This window comes from Camarhynchus parvulus, chromosome 21, assembly GCF_901933205.1.
Source record: "Camarhynchus parvulus chromosome 21, STF_HiC, whole genome shotgun sequence".
NCBI classification, from domain to species: Eukaryota; Metazoa; Chordata; class Aves; order Passeriformes; family Thraupidae; genus Camarhynchus; species Camarhynchus parvulus.
The window spans coordinates 866047-883516 of record NC_044591.1 but is presented as its reverse complement, the minus strand read 5'-3'; the positions used below and the strand labels follow the sequence as shown (position 1 = coordinate 883516).

General features: G+C 56.8%; 1 protein-coding gene across 3 annotated transcripts in view; it reads left to right on the top strand.

Annotated features, from left to right (window-relative positions):
- The first annotated feature begins 1937 nt into the window (after window positions 1-1937).
- ATP13A2 (ATPase cation transporting 13A2) overlaps window positions 1938-17470 on the top strand; it is a 31296-nt gene continuing 15763 nt past the window's right edge. The window contains exons 1-10 of one of the 3 annotated variants that reach the window (XM_030963649.1): window positions 1938-1976; window positions 9911-9984; window positions 11214-11381; window positions 12676-12734; window positions 13484-13592; window positions 13684-13763; window positions 14832-14909; window positions 15652-15721; window positions 17002-17136; window positions 17312-17378. In XM_030963649.1, the coding sequence (XP_030819509.1) occupies window positions 1967-1976; window positions 9911-9984; window positions 11214-11381; window positions 12676-12734; window positions 13484-13592; window positions 13684-13763; window positions 14832-14909; window positions 15652-15721; window positions 17002-17136; window positions 17312-17378 (850 nt within the window). In that variant the 5' untranslated portion in view covers window positions 1938-1966. Of the gene's footprint in view, window positions 1977-7590; window positions 7633-9910; window positions 9985-11213; window positions 11382-12675; window positions 12735-13483; window positions 13593-13680; window positions 13764-14831; window positions 14910-15651; window positions 15722-17001; window positions 17137-17311; window positions 17379-17470 lie in introns of those variants that run through there. The other 2 variants (XM_030963646.1, XM_030963648.1) reach the window with 2 other exon arrangements.

Genomic DNA, 17470 nt, shown 5'->3' with positions numbered 1-17470 from the left:
ACACCCCATTTTTGAGGTGCAGACTCCATTTCCCAGCATCCCCTGGAGCATCACACCTGTTTTGGGGGTGGGGACTCCAATCCCCAGCATCCCCAGTGTGCCACACCCCATTTTTTGGGTGTGGACTACAATCCCCAGCATCCCCCGGGGTGCCACACCTATTTTGCAGCGCAGACTCAAATTCCCAGCATCCCCCGGGTGCCACACCCCATTTTTGGGGTGCGGACTCCAATTCCCAGCATCCCCTGGAGCATCACACCTGTTTTGGGGTGTGGACTACAATTCCCAGAATCCCCCTGGGTGCCATGCCTGTTTTTGCAGTATGGACTCCAATTCCCAGCATCCCCAGTGTGCCACACCCCATTTTTGGGGTATGGACTCAAATTCCCAGCATCCCCTGGAGCATCACACCTGTTTTGGGGGTGTGGACTACAATTCCCAGCATCCCCCGGGGTGTTCACGCCTGGTTTTGCAGTATGGACTCCAATTCCCAGCATCTCCCTGGTGTCACACCTATTTTGGGGGTGCAGATTCCATTTCCCAGTATCCCCTGGAGAATCACACCCGTTTTTGGGGTGTGGACTACAAATCCCAGCATCCCCAGTGTGCCACACCCTATTTTGGGGGTGTGAACTACAATCCCCAGCATCCCCCGGGGTCCCACACCTATTTTGCAGCACTCAAATTCCCAGCATCCTCAGGGTGTCACACCCCATTTTTGGGGTGCAGACCCACCCAGCATCCCTGGAGCACACACTTTTTGGGGGGGTACATCCCAGCATCCCCGGGTGCCACACCTATTTTGCAGCCAGCAACTCAAATCCCAGCATGGGTGTCACACCCCATCGCGACCTCCCCAGCATCCCCCGGAGCATCACACCTGTTTTGGGGTATGGACTCCAATTCCCAGCACCCCCCGGGGTGCCACACCCTATTTTGGGGGTGTGAACTACAATTCCCAGCATCCCCAGGGTGTCACACCCCATTTTTGGGGTGCAACCACCCAGCACCCTAGCACACACCGTTTTGGGGTGTGATACAATCCCAGCATCCCCGGACCACACCTTTTTGGGGTGTGGACTTCCCAGCATCCCCCGGGTGCCACACCTTCAACAACCCAGCCCCCAGGGTGTCACACCCCCTCACTCATTTGGTTACCCCCTCCCAGCACCTCGGGTGCCACACACTTTTGGGGGAATTCCCAGCACCCCGTCACACCCCATTTTTGGGGTGCAGACTCCATTTCCCAGCATCCCCTGGAGCATCACACCTGTTTTGGGGTGTGGACTACAATTCCCAGAATCCCCCTGGGTGCCACACCTGTTTTTGCAGTATGGACTCCAATTCCCAGCATCCCCTATTTTGCAGTGCAGACTCAAATCCCAGCATCCCCAGGGTGTCACACCCCATTTTTAATCTGGAGCATCACACCTGTTTTGGGGGTGTGGACTACAATTCCCAGCATCCCCTGGAGCATCACACCTGTTTTTGGGGTGTGGACTCCAATTCCCAGCATCCCCCGGGGTGCCACACCTATTTTGCAGTGCAGACTCAAATTCCCAGCATCCCCAGGGTGTCACACCCCATTTTTGGGGTGCGGACTCCAATTCCCAGCATCCCCTGGAGCATCACACCTGTTTTGGGGGTGTGGACTACAATTCCCAGCATCCCCCGGGGTGCCACACCTATTTTGGGGGTGCAGACTCCAATCCCCAGCATCCCCCTTATTTTGGGGGGTCCACCCCCCCCCACGCATCCCCTGGGGTGCCACACCTGGATTTGGGGTGCGGACTCCAATTCCCAGCATCCCCTGGGGTGCCACACCTGGATTTGGGGTGCGGACTCCAATTCCCAGCATCCCCCTGGGTGCCACACTTATTTTGGGGGTGCGGACTCCAATTCCCAGCATCCCTCGCCGTTCCGGCCCCGCCCCTTCCGGCGGCGCGCGGGGCCGCGGGGCCGCACCATGAGCTCAGGTCAGGAACCGGGATCGGGATCGGGATCCGGGAATGGGATCGGGATCGGGAATGGGATGGGGGGTCAGGGACCGGGACCCTCCGAGTGCCCGGAGCCCCCCGGACCCCAAAGCGCCGCCGGAGCTCCCGGGGCCGCTCCAGCCCAGCCCGGGGGGGCGGGACCCGCGCGGCTCCACTGCCGTTTATCCCCATTTATTCCCGTTTATCCCCGTTTATTCCCATTTATTCCCGTTTATCCCCATTTATTCCCATTTATTCCCGTATATCTCCATTTATTCCCATTTTTTCCCATTTTTTCCCGTTTATTCTCATTTATCCCCATTTATTCCCATTTATTCCCGTATATCTCCATTTATTCCCATTTTTTCCCATTTTTTCCCGTTTATTCTCATTTATCCCCATTTATTCCCGTTTATTCCAGTTTATCCCCATTTATTCCCATTTATTCCCGTTTATTCCAGTTTATCCCCATTTATTCCCATTTATTCCCGTTTATCCCCATTTATTCCCATGTGTTCCCATTTATTCCCGTTTATTCCTATTTATTCCCATTTATTCCCATTGATTTCGCTTTATTATTTTGCCTGTCTTCTAAAATTTTGCTTTTTAAATTTGCCTCATTATGCTTTATTTGTTTTTGTAATTTTGCTTTATTCTGTTGCCATTTTTTTTTTAATTCTGCAGTTTTATTTTGCTTTAATTCTCTTTATAATTCCGTTTTATTTGCCTTAATTTTATTTTGCTTTCTTGCTTCCTTGCTTTGCTTTCTTTTGTGGCTTGTTTTTTTTTTACTTTCACTTTTTAATCTTATATTTGGCATCATTACTTTGCTGTAGTTTTGTTTCCTGACTTTGTTTTTCTGCTTTTTAACTGTGCTTTATTTTGCTTTTCCCTTTGCTTTGTTTGTTTTTTCGCTTCATTTTCCTTTATTATTCTCCTTTATTTTGTTTTTTCGTTTTAATTTTTCTCCTTTTTTCACTCCGATTCATTTTGCTTTTTTATCTTTTGCTTTATTTCACTTTTTAAATTCCATTTCTCTTTTATTTCGCTTTATTTTGCTTTTTTATTTTGTTCCGTTTCTCTTTTATTTCGCTTTATTGAGCTCCACTTCCCTTTTTTTGTTTTGCTTCGCTTCCCTTTTTATTTGGCTTCATTTCTGTATTTTATTCCGCTTTATTTCCCATTTTTGTCCCATTTCTTTCCCGGCCCCTCTCCCATCCTGGGCCCTCCTGGTTCCGCATCCCTCGGGAATTCCGGCCCTGGGAGCGCAGCCGTGGATCCGAGGGGAAGGAATGGTGGCCAGGGCTGTGGGGTGCTCCAAATGCCAAACTCCTGAGACCCCAAAACCCTCAAACCCTCTAAATCCCAAACCCCCATAACCCCAAATCCTCCAAACCCCAAACTCTCCATACCCCAAATTCTCCAAACCCAAATCCACCCTCAAACCAAACCCAAAACCCTCAAACCCTCCAAATCCCAAATCCTAAAACCCTCAAACCCTCCAAACCCCAAATCCCTCAAACTCTCCAAACCCCAAATCCCAAATCCCTCAAACCCTCCAAATCCCAAACCCCAAAACCCCCAAACTCTCCAAACCCCAAACCCCCATAACCCCAAATCCTCCAAACCCCAAATCCTCCATACCCCAAATCCCAAATCCCAAATCCCTCAAACCCTCCAAATCCCAAACCTCTCAAACCCTAAACCGTCCAAACCCCAAAACCCCCCACCCTTCCTAAACCCCAAAAATCCTCCAAACCCCAAACTCCCCAAATCATCCATATCCTTCAAATCCCAAACCCCTCAAACCCTAAACCGTCCAAACCTCAAACTCCCCAACCCCTCCTAATCCCCCAAAATTCTCCAAACCCCAAACTCTCAAAACCCCAAATCCTCCAAATCCCAAACCACTCAAACCCCAAAACCCCCAACCCCTCCCAACCCCCCAAAATCCTCCAAACTCCCCACATCATCCAAATCCTTCAAACCCCAAACTCCTGAAACCCTCTAAACCCCCAAACCCCCAAACCTCTCAAACCCCAAACTCTCCAAACCCCAGATCATCCAAATCCTTCAAACCCCAAATTCTCCAAACTCCTGAAACGCTCTAAACCCCAAAACCCCCAAACCCTCCAAATCCTGAACCTCTAAAACCCCAAAATGTCCAAACCCCAAAACCCCCAAACCCTCCAAATCCTGAACCTCTAAAACCCCAAAATGCCCAAACCTCCAAACCCTCCAAACTGTCCAAATTCTCCAAACCATCCAAACCCCAAAACCCCTAACCCCTCAAAATCCTCCAAACCCCAAATCATCCCAATCCTTCAAACCCCAGATTCTCCAAATTCCTGAAATGCTCTAAACCCCAAAACCCCCAAACCCTCCAAATCCTGAACCTCTAAAACCCCAAACCATCCAAACCCCAAAACCCCCAAACCCTCCAAACCCCAGACTCTCCAAACCCCAAACTGTCCAAACCCCAAGACCCCCAAACCCTCCAAACTGTCCAAAGTCCAAATTCTTCAAACCATCCAAACCCCAAAACCCCCAACCTCTCCTAACCCCCCAAAATCCTGCCAACCCCAAACTCTCCAAACCCCAAACTATCCAGATCCTCCAAACCCCCAAACCCTCCAAACCCCTCAAACCCCAAACCATCCAGCTCATCCAAACCCCAAAACCCCTCAAACCCCAAACCATCCAAACCCCTCAAACCCTAAGCCCCCCCAAACCCCCCAAACTCTCCAAACCCCAATTCCCCCAGGCCCCAAACCCCAATTCCCCCAAACCCCAGATCCCCTCGGCCCTCCCAGCGCCGTTTCCCACGGGTAGATCCCACCCAGAATTCGGGAACGCTCCCGTCCCTGTCCCATGGATCCACGTGGGGATCGTGCAGAACGCGCTGGGCTTCGGGCTCGGAAGGACCCGTGGCCCCTCGGATCCCATCCCGGATCGATCCCAGGGGTTTTTTCGTGGATGAACGACAGAATGTGGTGCGGGGTGGGAAAAGGGCACGCAGGGTTCCGGATCCTTCCAGGGCTCCCGGCTGGGATTCCTGTTCCTGGGAATGCGGGAGCGGCGCTGCCGAGCGACCTTCGCCCCTTTGCTGCCCCTTTCCTGCCGGGACATTTGCTCCAGGCAGAGCGGTGGGACAGGGAAGGGCAGCGGGGACATCCCTGGGGGCTCTGGGAGTTCCATCCCTGTGGGGATTCCCCTGGGATCCCCCTCGCCAATCCCAATCCCGATCCGCAGCCGAGCAGCGCTCAGGGGTCCGAGCTCCCCCTTTTTTCCCTGAGTTCCTGATTTAAGGGTTGCTGGAGGTGTTCCCTCCCTGGTTCCTCACTTCCCATCGGGAATGCCGCCCCTCAGGAAGGGAGGGAGGAGCCCTCGTTTACCCGGAATGGGGGGAAATGTGGGGTTGGGGTGTGAACCCGCTGTTCTCCTGCTCACACCGCGGTGTTCCCCAGGCCGGGGTGTTCCTGCACTTCCCTCCAGACTGGCAGCAGAGTGGGTTTGGGTGCCAGAAGGGTTGGAATGCCGGGATCTCACTGGCACACGGCACAGCCCCGCTCCTCACAGAGGAGCTCTCCAAAAACCCAAACCACAACCCGTGCAGGCAGACGGGGCGGCTGGGAATTCCCAGGAATTTCTTCTTCGGCTGTCTCGGGGGTTTGATGCCTGAGCATGGATTTCCCAGCACTGGGGAGTCCCCAGTCCTGGTTTTCCACGTCCCCACCTTGGATCAGGCCCGTCTCAGCCTTTGTTCCTCCAGCCTTGGGCTGTTTTTCCGAGAGGACCTGATGGCCTGGTCAGATGGGTTCGGTGTGTGGGATCCATGGGGAGGGCAGCACATCCCTGTCCGGGTTGGATCAGTTCCTGTGAGATCCATGGGAAGTGCCCCATGTCCCTGTCTGGCTGGGATGGTTCCTGTGGGATCCATGGGAAGGGCAGAGTGTCCCTGTCCCACTGGAATCAATTCCTGTGAGATCCATGGGAAGTGCCCCATGTCCCTGTCTGGCTGGGATGGTTCCTGTGGGATCCATGGGAAGGACCAGGATCACGAGGATCTCAGCCTGACCTGCCCTCGGCTGTGGGATCTCCCATCCCGGAGCCGAAGGCTCTGGAAGATCCTCCTGGGTTCGGTCTCACCCTCCATGACCCGAACACTTCCGTACGTTGTCTTTCTTGCCCAGATTTTGCCTTATCCTCATTTTCCGTGTCCCCATCTCCCCGAGTTGGCCTTGCCAACCCCATCCCATCAATCTCGGTGGTTGGAACGGAAATTTCCTGGGATGGAGCTTCCTGATCTTGTGTGCAGCTTCCAGCCTGGATGGATGGATGGATGGATGGATGGATGGATGGATGGATGGATGGATGGATGGATGGATGGATGGATGGATGGATGGATGGATGGATGGATGAAGGCATGGATCCATGGATGGATGGATGGATGGATGGATGAAGGCATGGGTCCATGGATGGATGGATGGATGAAGGCATGGGTCCATGGATGGCTGGACAGACGGATGGTGCTGCCCAGGCACCATCCAGCAGGCGCCATGGGAGCAGCAGGAGGTCTCCAGTTCCCCTTGGGGATTGTTTCCTTCCCAAAAGGGGCTTGGGAAGGGCCAGGGCTGCCCAGGGAAGCTGATGGAGAAGTCTCCAGGAGCAGCATCCACCTGTTTTCCATGTGCACCTCTGTGAGGAGGGGGCTGTGACTCGGATCCAAATGCTGGGACAAGGACCTGGCATTCCCAGCTGATCCCCAGCCAGGTCTTGGATCCCAATCCCATCCCAGCTTCTGACTCTGTGCTCCGGAGCCCGAGGGTTCACCTCCCCTGCCAGGATGTGCAGGGGCTGTGGGAGCATCCAGAGCAGCCTCTTCCCAAATTTCCACCCGAGAGGACAGGGCAGGGCCTGGACTCGGAGCCAGGCAGCTGCAGGGAGCTCCAGGTGGGATTTTGGCCGTGCACATCCATTGTCAGTGCGGGATCTTGGCTCCCGGACCAGCCGGGCCGGTTCATCCTGAATCCTGACCCCTCTCCGGGATTCCAGCCTCTCCTGGCCCTTATCCTCCTCCTGATCCCCGTTTTAGCGGCGGAGAGGGAAGCAGACAGCAGAGCTCTGTGCAGGGCTGCGGGGAAATTCCCGGGATCCGGAGGCGGAGAAGGGACATCCAGGAACTCCCGCGCGCTGTGTTTGCCGACAAGGAGTGGCCTCGGTGCCGGGATTGCGGCGGCAGCGGGGCCGCTCCGCTCGGGATCTGCCCGGGGAGCACCGGGGATGGCGGCGCCGCCGGTCCCAGCCCGGCCGATCCCATCCCGACCGACAGCATCCTGACCCATCCTATGCCGGCCGATCCCATCCTGACCGATCCCACCCTTCCTGATCCCATCCCGACCGATCCCATCCCGACCGATCCCATCCCGACCGATCCCATCCCGACCGATCCCATCCTGACCGATCCCACCCTTCCCAATCCCATCCTGGCCGATCCCACCCTTCCTGATCCCATCCCGACCAATCTCATCCTGACTGATCCCATCCCGACTGATCCCACCCTTCCCGACCGATCCCATCCTGACCCATCCCATCCCGGCCGATCCCACCCCTACCGGGAGTGGCTCCGCGGGCGCTCCCGGCAGGATGAGGCGGGGTGAGTCTGTGCCGGGGCTTCTGCTCACCTGCCGAGCTTTGGGAACAGCCGGGATGGGAGCGGGAGGGGAGGAATTCAGCGGGGAATGGGGCTGTGCGGAGCCGCTTGGTTCCTCCCAAGGATTTGTTGCTTTAGGATCAAGAAAAGCCGGGATAGTTCCGTTCAGGAGAGGGGCAGGCCGAGCTTCCCATTGCCCAGGGGCTCCAGGAAGGGAACTGGGCTGGTTTCAGGTTGTTTGGATGCTTTCCCCCCCTCCTGCAGATACCGGGAAAAGTCCTTGTGCATGATCCCCCCGCGCTGTCCTTTGTCCTGCCCTTGGGCACTCCCGATGTCCCCGCAGCTGGAATTCCTGCCTTTTGCAGAATTTGAGGCTGGCACTGGGGACAGCTGAGCCCTCCCTTCCTTTTCTTGGCTCCTTGGACAGCTTTTGTTTTACTGAACCGTCCCCCAGGCTCATCCCCCAGTTCCCCCCTCCACATTTATCCCGTGTGGCAACACCAGGGGTGGGAGCTGGAGATGGATCCCCCCCACCAGGATCACCAAAACCAGGGAATGGTTTTAATGAACGGCTTCTATCCCCTGCCGAGGAGCTTTGGGGTGGACAGGGAGCAGCAGGAATCCAGCCGGGGCGGTTTTTCCAGTGTAAATCCTTGAGCTGGTCTCTCTGTGCCCTCCTGGAAACCCAGCCCTGGCTCAGGCAGGAAATATCCACGTGTTCCAGGAGTGGGAACAGCTCCCAGCTCCGTGCTTGTGCCACGTGTTGCCTCCCCACTGCTGCTCTGAGATCCCAGCCTTGGGAATGCTGTGATCATAATCCATTCTGGATTTAGGGAATGAGCAGGCTCAGTGACTTGTGATCCATCCTGGATTTAGGGAATGAGCAGGCTCAGTGACCATGATCCATCCTGGATTTAGGGAATGAGCAGGCTCAGTGATTCATAATCCATCCTGGATTTAGGGAATGAGCAGGTTTGCATGATCCATCCTGGATTTAGGGAATGAGCAGGCTCAGTGATTCATAATCCATCCTGGATTTAGGGAATGAGCAGGTTTAGTGACTCGTGATCCATCCTGGATTTAGGGAATGAGCAGGCTCAGTGACCGTGATCCATCCTGGATTTAGGGAATGAGCAGGCTTAGTGACTCATAATCCATCCTGGATTTAGGGAATGAGCAGGCTCAGTGACTTGTAATCCATCCTGGATTTAGGGAATGAGCAGGCTCAGTGACTTGTGATCCATCCTGGATTTAGGGAATAAGCAGGTTTAGTGACTCATAATCCATCCTGGATTTAGGGAATGAGCAGGCTCAGTGATTCATAATCCATCCTGGATTTAGGGAATGAGCAGGCTTGGTGACTCGTCATCCGTCCTGGATTTAGGGAATGAGCAGGCTCGGTGACTCGTCATCCATCCTGGATTTAGGGAATGAGCAGGCTCAGTGACTTGTGATCCATCCTGGATTTAGGGAATGAGCAGGCTCAGTGATTCATAATCCATCCTGGATTTAGGGAATAAGCAGGCTCAGTGACTCATAATCCATCCTGGATTTAGGGAATGAGCAGGCTCAGTGACTCGTCATCCGTCCTGGATTTAGGGAATGAGCAGGCTCAGTGACCGTGATCCATCCTGGATTTAGGGAATGAGCAGGCTCCGTGACTTGTGATCCATCCTGGATTTAGGGAATGAGCAGGCTCAGTGATTCATAATCCATCCTGGATTTAGGGAATGAGCAGGTTTAGTGACTTGTGATCCATCCTGGATTTAGGGAATGAGCAGGCTCAGTGACTCGTGATCCATCCTGGATTTAGGGAATGAGCAGGTTCAGCTTCAGGCATGGAGGGTGATGGTTGAGATCCCACCTGGGGGGATCCCAGGGATGATCCCTGATCCCAATTTCCAAGGCTGGGCTTTGAGGTGCAGCGGAGCCTGACAGGAACTGGAGCATGGTTAAAACTGGGAAATGCCAATTTTTTGGCAGCCAGGAGCAAACCCAGGGAGCAAACAAGGAGCAAACGAGCTGGAAAAGTGGCAGGGAGAGCTGGCCTGGCCGCAACCCAGCCCTGCTCCCTTCCCGTGCCCGCTGAGCTCCTGGGATAACGCCAGAAATCCCGGGGCTGCTCTGGCGTCGTCCCCGTGACCGTCACGTGCCCGGGAGGATGAGGGGGCAGCGATCCCGGCTGGATGGGCCAGGAGCCACCCCCTCCTCACTGGGAGCACAGCCCCAGGGCTAACCGGCCCCTCTGCTGACCCTCTCCGTGTTTCTGGTGGATTTGCAGACAGCAGCCGGCTGCTGGGGGCCCGGCGCCCGGGCTACGGGACGCTGCAGCCGGACACCGACCCGGCCCACATGGTAGGTCCGACCTGGGGGGGGTCTCCCACACCCATCCTGGGGCTTCCCACACCCCCAGGTGGTGCTTTTCCAGCCCCCTGGTTTTCCCTGCCTGGGGCTCGGTCACACCGGGATTTTGGGAGTTCAGGGTTTAATGGTTGGTAATGGATTTTAGCTGATTTTATGTCGGAGCAGCCGGGTGCAGGTGATTGTTTCCTAGTGATTCCCAGTGATTGATTCCCAGTGATTCATTCCCAGTGATCAATTCCCAGTGATTGATTCCCAGTGATCTCCAGTGATTGATTCCCAGTGATCTCTAGTGATCCCCAGTGATTGATCCCCAGTCATCCTTGGTGATTCTCAGTGATTGATCCCCAGTGATCAATTCCCAGTGATTGATCTCCAGTGATTGATCTCCAGTGATTGATTCCCAGTGATTGATTCCCAGTGATCCCCAGTGATCAAACCCCAGTGGTCCCCAGTGATCCCGTGATTCCTAGTGATCAATTCCCAGTGATCCCCAGTGGTCAATCCCCAGTGGTCGATCCCCAGTGGTCCCTGGTGATTCCCAGTGATTAATTCCCAGTGGTCCCCAGTGATCAATCCCCAGTGATCAATCCCCAGTGGTCCCCAGTGATCAATCCCCAGTGATCAATCCCCAGTGATCAATCCCCAGTGGTCCCCAGTGGCAATCCCCAGTGGTCAATCCCCAGTGGTCAATCCCCAGTGATCAATCCCCAGTGATCAATCCCCAGTGGATCCCCAGTGATCAATCCCCAGTGATCCCCAGTGAGCAGTCCCCAGTGATCAATCCCCAGTGGTCAGCCCTGGTATCCCCAGTGAACTCCAGTATCCCCAGTGATCGATCCCCAGTGATCAATCCCCAGTGGTCGATCCCCAGTGATTCCCAGTGATCGATCCCCAGTGGTCAATCCCCAGTGAGCAATCCCCAGTGATCCCCAGTGGTCAATCCCCAGTGGTCAATCCCCAGTGAGCAATCCCCAGTGGTGGTCCCCAGTGATCAATCCCCAGTGGTCAGTCCCCAGTGAGCAATCCCCAGTGATCCCCAGTGGTCAATCCCCAGTGATCAATCCCCAGTGGTCAATCCCCAGTGATCGATCCCCAGTGGTCAATCCCCAGTGGTCAGTCCCCAGTGATTGATCCCCAGTGATTGATCCCCAGTGATCGATCCCCAGTGGTCGATCCCCAGTGGTCGATCCCCGCTGATCCCCGGCGATCCCCTCTCGCAGGAGGTGGCGGGTTACCAGCGCCGGCCGTGGCGGGTGCTGCTGTGCCACGCGGGCTCCGTGCTGAGCGCGGGGCTGCTCCTGCTGCTCTTCCACTGGAAGCCCAGCCTGGAGGTGCAGGCCAAGTGCCAGCCCTGCGCCCTGGCCCAGGCGGACTGGCTCATCATCAGGGTGAGTGCCACGGCATCCCGGCCGCCGTTCCAGCCTGGGAGTCCGGGAGTGAGTCTGGGGGGGGGTTCTGGGAGTCTGGGGTGGGTTCTGTGGGTCTGGGGTGGGGTTCTGGGAGTCTGGGGTGGGTTCTGTGGGTCTGGGGTTGGATTCTGGGAGTCTGGGGTGGGTTCTGTGGGTCTGGGGTTTTGTGGGAGTCTGGGTTGGGTTCTGTGGGTCTGGGGTTCTGTGGGTCTGGGGTGGGGTTCTGGGAGTCTGGCTTGGATTCTGTGGGTCTGGGGTTCGGTTCTGGGAGTCTGGGGTGGGTTCTGTGGGTCTGGGGTTGGGTTCTGGGAGTCTGGGGTGGGTTCTGTGGGTCTGGGGTTGGATTCTGTGGATCCAGGGTTGATTCTGGGAGTCTGGGTTGGATTCTGTGGGTCTGGGATGGGGTTCTGGGAGTTTGGGTTGGGTTCTGTGGGTCTGGGGTGGGGTTCTGGGAGTTTGGGTTGGATTCTGTGGGTCTGGGGTGGGGTTCTGAGAGTCTGGATTGGATTCTGTGGGTCTGGGGTGGGGTTCTGGGAGTCTGGGTTGGATTCTGTGGGTCTGGGGTGGGGTTCTGAGAGTCTGGGTTGGGTTCTGTGGGTCTGGGGTGGGGTTCTGGGAGTCTAGGTTGGGGTTCTGTGGGTCGGGTTCTGTGGGTCTGGGGTTCTGTGGGTCTGGGGTGGGGTTCTGTGCGTCTGGGGTTGGATTTTGTGGATCTCAGGTTGATTCTGTGGATTGGGAGTTGGATTCTGTAGATCTGGTGTTGATTCTGTGGATCCAGGGTTGGATTCTGTGGGTCTGGAGTTGGATTCTGATGGTCTGGGATTGGGCTCTGTGGACCTGGGTTTGGATGCTGTAGATCCAGGGTTGGATTCTGGGGTTGGATTCTGTGGGTCAGGGGGTGGATTCTGTGGGTCAGGGGGTGGATTCTGTGGGTCAGGGGGTGGGCTCTGCCCCAGGTTCCCAACAGGACCCTGTGAATGTTCTCTCTCCTTGTCCTCCTGCCTGTGTCTGGCATCTCCTTCCCTCAAGCACCAGATTATTCCAGGAATTTATTATCATTATAATTCCTGGAATTGTCCCATTCCAGAAATCATTATTATTCCTAAAATAACTCCACATTTCCCCCTTCTATCCCAGCCTGCCTGGCTTGGAACTTCTCTTCCTTGTCCCCAAACCTCATCCCCCACCTGGGATGGGTGGCCAGGGCCTTCCCGGGTTCTGGAAGGAGCTGGGAGCGCTCTGGGCATTCCCAGCCCCCGTCGCTGTGTTTCAGGACCGCTTTGGGCAGTGCTTCACCACCAAGGTGCTGACGGAGCCGCTGGGCGAGGCCAGGTGAGCCAGGCTCTGTCCCTGAGGGGTTCGGAGCCACCCCTGGCTCTGGGGGAGGTGGCTGGGCCCCAATGTCCCCGAGAGAGGGTGGCTGAGCCCCAGTGTCCCTGAGGGAGGGTGGCTGGGCCTTGGTGTCCCCGAGGGAGGGTGGCTGGGCCTTGGTGTCCCTGAGGGAGGGTGGCTGGGCCTTGGTGTCCCCGAGGGAGGGTGGCTGGGCCTTGGTGTCCCCGAGAGAGGGTGGCTGGGCCTTGGTGTCCCTGAGGGAGGGTGGCTGGGCCTTGGTGTCCCCGAGGGAGGGTGGCTGAGCCCCGGTGTCCCTGAGGGAGGATGACAGGCCATGGCTGAGCCCGGATGTCCCCAAGGGAGGGTGACAGGCCATGACTGAGCTCGGATGTCCCCAAAAGAGGGTGACTGAGCCCCAATGCCCCTGAGGGAGGATGACAGGCCATGGCTGAGCCCCAATGTCCCCGAGGGAGGGTGGCAGGCCATGGCTGAGCCCCAATGTCCCCAAGGGAGGGTGGCAGGCCATGGCTGAGCTCAGATGTCCCCGAGGGAGGGTGGCAGGCCATGGCTGAGCTCAGATGTCCCCGAGGAAGGATGACAGGTCATGGCTGAGCCCGGGTGTCCCCGAGGGAGGGTGACAGGCCATGGCTGAGCCCCAATGTCCCCAAGGGAGGGTGACAGGCCATGGCTGAGCCCCAATGTCCCTGAGGGAGGATGACAGGCCATGGCTGAGCCCAGTTCCCCCGCAGCCTGGAGCAGCACCCCGGGGCCCAGGCGGGGCGCAGGAGCAGCGTGGCCGTGGCGGTGCCGGACGAGGAGGAGAGCCGTGACACCGTGCGGCTGCACGACAAGGACGAGGTGGCGCCGGCGCCTTCCCCGCCCCCTGGCCCTCTCCTCACTGTCCCCGGACACCCTGCTCACGCCTCGTTTTCCCGTCCCTTTCCAGCAGAAGAACCTCCTGAGGTATTACCTGTTCCAGGGAATGCGCTACGTGTGGCTGGAGCGGCGGCAGGCCTTCTGCAGGGTCAGGTACTGCCAGAGCCCAGCGTTCCTGCTCCCTCGGCTCCCTCAGGACCCTCCTGGATCCTCCTGGATCCCGGCATTCCCAGCTCCCTCCGGATCCTCCTGGATCCAAGCATTCCTGGCTCCCTCAGGATCCTCCTGGATCCCGGCATTCCTGGCTCCCTGAGCTCCCTCAGGACCCTCCTGGATCCCAACATTCCCAGCTCCCTCAGGACCCTCCTGGATCCCAGCATTCCCAACATTCCTGGCTCCCTCAGGATTCTCCTGGATCCTCCTGGATCCCGGCATTCCTGAGTTCCCTCAGGACCCTCCTTGCCCCCAGCATCCCCAGTATCTCCTGTCCCTTGGTGCCTTTTTGGGGCTCACTAAAAACAGAGACCAGGCCAAATTAAGGGAATAAAATCGCTTTTGTGTTTTTTGCCTTCAGTCGAGGCACCTTGGGCAGACAAAGCCACCCAAGGACTACTTGCAAAAATGAACCACAGCTCACTCACGGGTTTTCACACTTTTATAACTTTGGTCCATTTGCATATTGGGGGTTAATCCTCCAATCCCAGCTTCAGCTAATGAAGTCATTCACCCCAAGTTTGCTCCCCCAGCTCCCTTTTGTTTAATCTCTGGGGCCTGAGGCAGTGAGGTGTCCTTGAGTGCCAGGCCTGGAGAGGAATTGCTGTGTGTGCCCCAAACGGGAGAGCAGCAGCTGGCACTGCGTGTGGGGTTTGGAGTTCTGCACTAAAGAACTGCAGGGTCACAACTACGTGGAAAATATAAAAGCTCAAACCGTGAGGCATCACCCTCAGCGCTTCCAGGCCTCTGGAGCCATCCCTGGTGCCCTCAGGGTGCTCCCGGGCACGGGGAACCGGCCGGGGCGGTTTGGCAGGGCCGGACGCTCCCGCTCTCAGACTGTGCCCCTTTTGTTGCCTTCCCTTGGCAGCCGTGGGCTGCAGAGAGGCCAAGGAACAGGGCACTCTCCCCTTTCCAAAGGGGTGGGTTTGTCCCGAGCCCTTGGCCGTGCTGTTTGTTCCGCCCTCCCCGCTGGGTCTGACTCTCTCCCTGTTTTTCTTTGCTGCCCAGCGTCCTGGACGAGGGCTGGAGCTGCGCAGAGCTGCACCTGTGCCAGGCCGGGCTGGACCAGCAGGAGCAGGGCGCCAGGTGGGGGCTGGCAGCTTCCTGGGGCTTTTCCAGGGAGCGGGAAATCCCGGAGCCTCAGACCCCAAAGTGCCGGGCGGGACGGAATTCCTGGGATTGGCTTCTCCGCATAACCCGGCTCCTCCTGGGGGTCTGGGCAGCACAAGGGGCCCTTGGGATGGAAATGGGGCTTTTCCCAAGGGTGAAACTCCTTCCCTCTTTTCCCAAGGGTGAAACTCCTTCCCTCTTTTCCCAGGGATCAAACTCCTTCCCTCTCTTTTCCCAAGAGTGAAATTCCTTCCCTCTCTTTTCCCAAGGATAGAACTCCTTCCCTCTTTTCCGAGGGAAGAAATTCCTTCCCTTTCTTTTCCCAAGGGTGGAATCCCTTCCCTCTTTTCCCAAGGATGAAATTCCTTCCCTTTCTTTTCCCAAGGATAAAGTTCTTTCCCTTTCTTTTCTCAAGGATAAAGTTCCTTCCCACTCTTCCCAAGGATCAAATTCTCCTTTCCCGAGGATCAAACTCCTTCCCTCTCTTTTCCCAAGGATCAAACTCCTTCCCTCTCCTTTCCCAAGGATAAAATTCTCTTTTCCCAAGATTAAATCTTCTCTCTTTTCCCACGGATCAAACTCCCTCCCTCTCCTTTCCCAAGGATCAAACTCCCTCCCTCTCCTTTCCCAAGGATCAAACTCCTTCCCTTTCCCAAGGATCAAACTCTTTCCCTCTCCTTCCCAAGGATAAAATTCCCTCACTGTCCTTCCCCCTCAGGAGGAAGATCTACGGCCCCAACCTCATCGAGGTGCCTGTCAAGTCCTACGCCAGGCTCCTGGTGGAGGAGGTGGGTTCCAGGCTGGGCTTCCCAAGCGGATTTTCCCAGGACAGATCCCTCCCCTGCTCGCTGTCCCTCTCTGGAAGCGCTTCCCAGCCCTTTGGGAAGGGAGGAGAGGGTTTGGGCAGAAGGCAGAGCCGTGGAGGGGACCCTTCCTGACCCTCTGGGCACGGACAGGAGCAGCCCCCAGGGGTTGTGGAGGTGGCTGAGCATCCTTGGGAGCAGCATCCGGAGGGAATTCCAGGGGGGATGGAGGGTTTGGGGGCTGCCAGCCCCAGGGAAAGGCCCAGGGAAGGGCCGGGTTCTCCTCTGCATCCAGGAGCCTGGAAGGCTCACGATGGGCTGGAGGAAGCCTTTCCTCCTCCAAGGAGCCTGGAGAAATTCCTCCCACCTGGAAATCCCATCCTGGGCTGGGGGAAGATCTCCCCACCCCAAGGAGCCTGGAAATCCCTTACTGGGCTGGGGGAAGTTCTTCCCACTTCCAGGAGCCTGGAAATCCATAATGGGATGGAGGAAGCTCTGCCCATTTCCAGGAGCCTGGAAATCCCATAATGGGATGGAGGAAGCTCTCCTTACTTCCAGGAGCATGGAGATTCCATACTGGGCTGGAGGAAGCTCTCCTCATTTCTGCAGAACCTGGAAATACCATGATGGGCTGGGGGAGGTTGTCCTACAATCCCATGATGGGCTGGGGGAGGTTCTCCCCCATTTCCATGATCCTGGAAATCCCATGGTGGGCTGGAAGATGTTCTCCCACCCTGAGGAACCTGGAAATCCCATGATGGGCTGGGGGAGGTTCTCCCACCTTGAGGAACCTGGAAATCCCGTGGTGGGCTGGAGGATGTTCTCCCACCCTGAGGAACCTGGAAATCCCATGATGGGCTGGGGGAGGTTCTCCCACCCCAAAGAGCCTGGAAATCCCATGGTGGGCTGGGGGAGGTTCTCCCACCCTGAGGAACCTGGAAATCCCATGATGGGCTGGGGGAGGTTCTCCCACCTTGAGGAACCTGGAAATCCCGTGGTGGGCTGGAGGATGTTCTCCCACCCTGAGGAACCTGGAAATCCCATGATGGGCTGGGGGAGGTTCTCCCACCCTGAGGAGCCTGGAAATCCCATGATGGGCTGGGGGAGGTTCTCCCACCTTGAGGAACCTGGAAATCCCATGGTGGGCTGGGGGAGGTTCTCCCACCTTGAGGAACCTGGAAATCCCGTGGTGGGCTGGAGGAGGTTCTCCCACCCCAAGGAGCTCTCCCAGTGAGTTCCCAGACCCGTTTTTCTCCTTGTTGCAGGTGCTCAACCCCTTCTACCTGTTCCAAGTGCTCAGCATGGTGCTGTGGGTGTGTGATGCCTATTACTACTATGCCGCCTGCATCTTCCTCATCTCCACCTTCTCGCTGGGGCTGTCCCTCTACGAGACACGCAAGGTGGGTGGGGACAGCTCCTCTGGGGCCACAGCCCCATGGAACAGCCCCGCTCCGGCTGGGGACAGCCCTCTCCCAGCTCTCCCTGTCCTTCATCCCTGCTCCCGAGCCCCCCAGGCCGTTTTTGGGGACGGTTTCCCGTGTTTTGGGTGGATTCTGACCGCTGCCTCCCTCCCAGCAAAGCACCACGCTGCGGAACATGGCCAGGATGTCCGTGGGGGTCCAGGTCCGGCGGCCTGGAGGAGGTGAGAGGGAGGGTTTTTGGGATGGTGGTTGGGATGACGTGTCCTTTGGGATCCTGGTTCTGTGCCAAAGTAGCGTTGGGATAGGTGGGAAT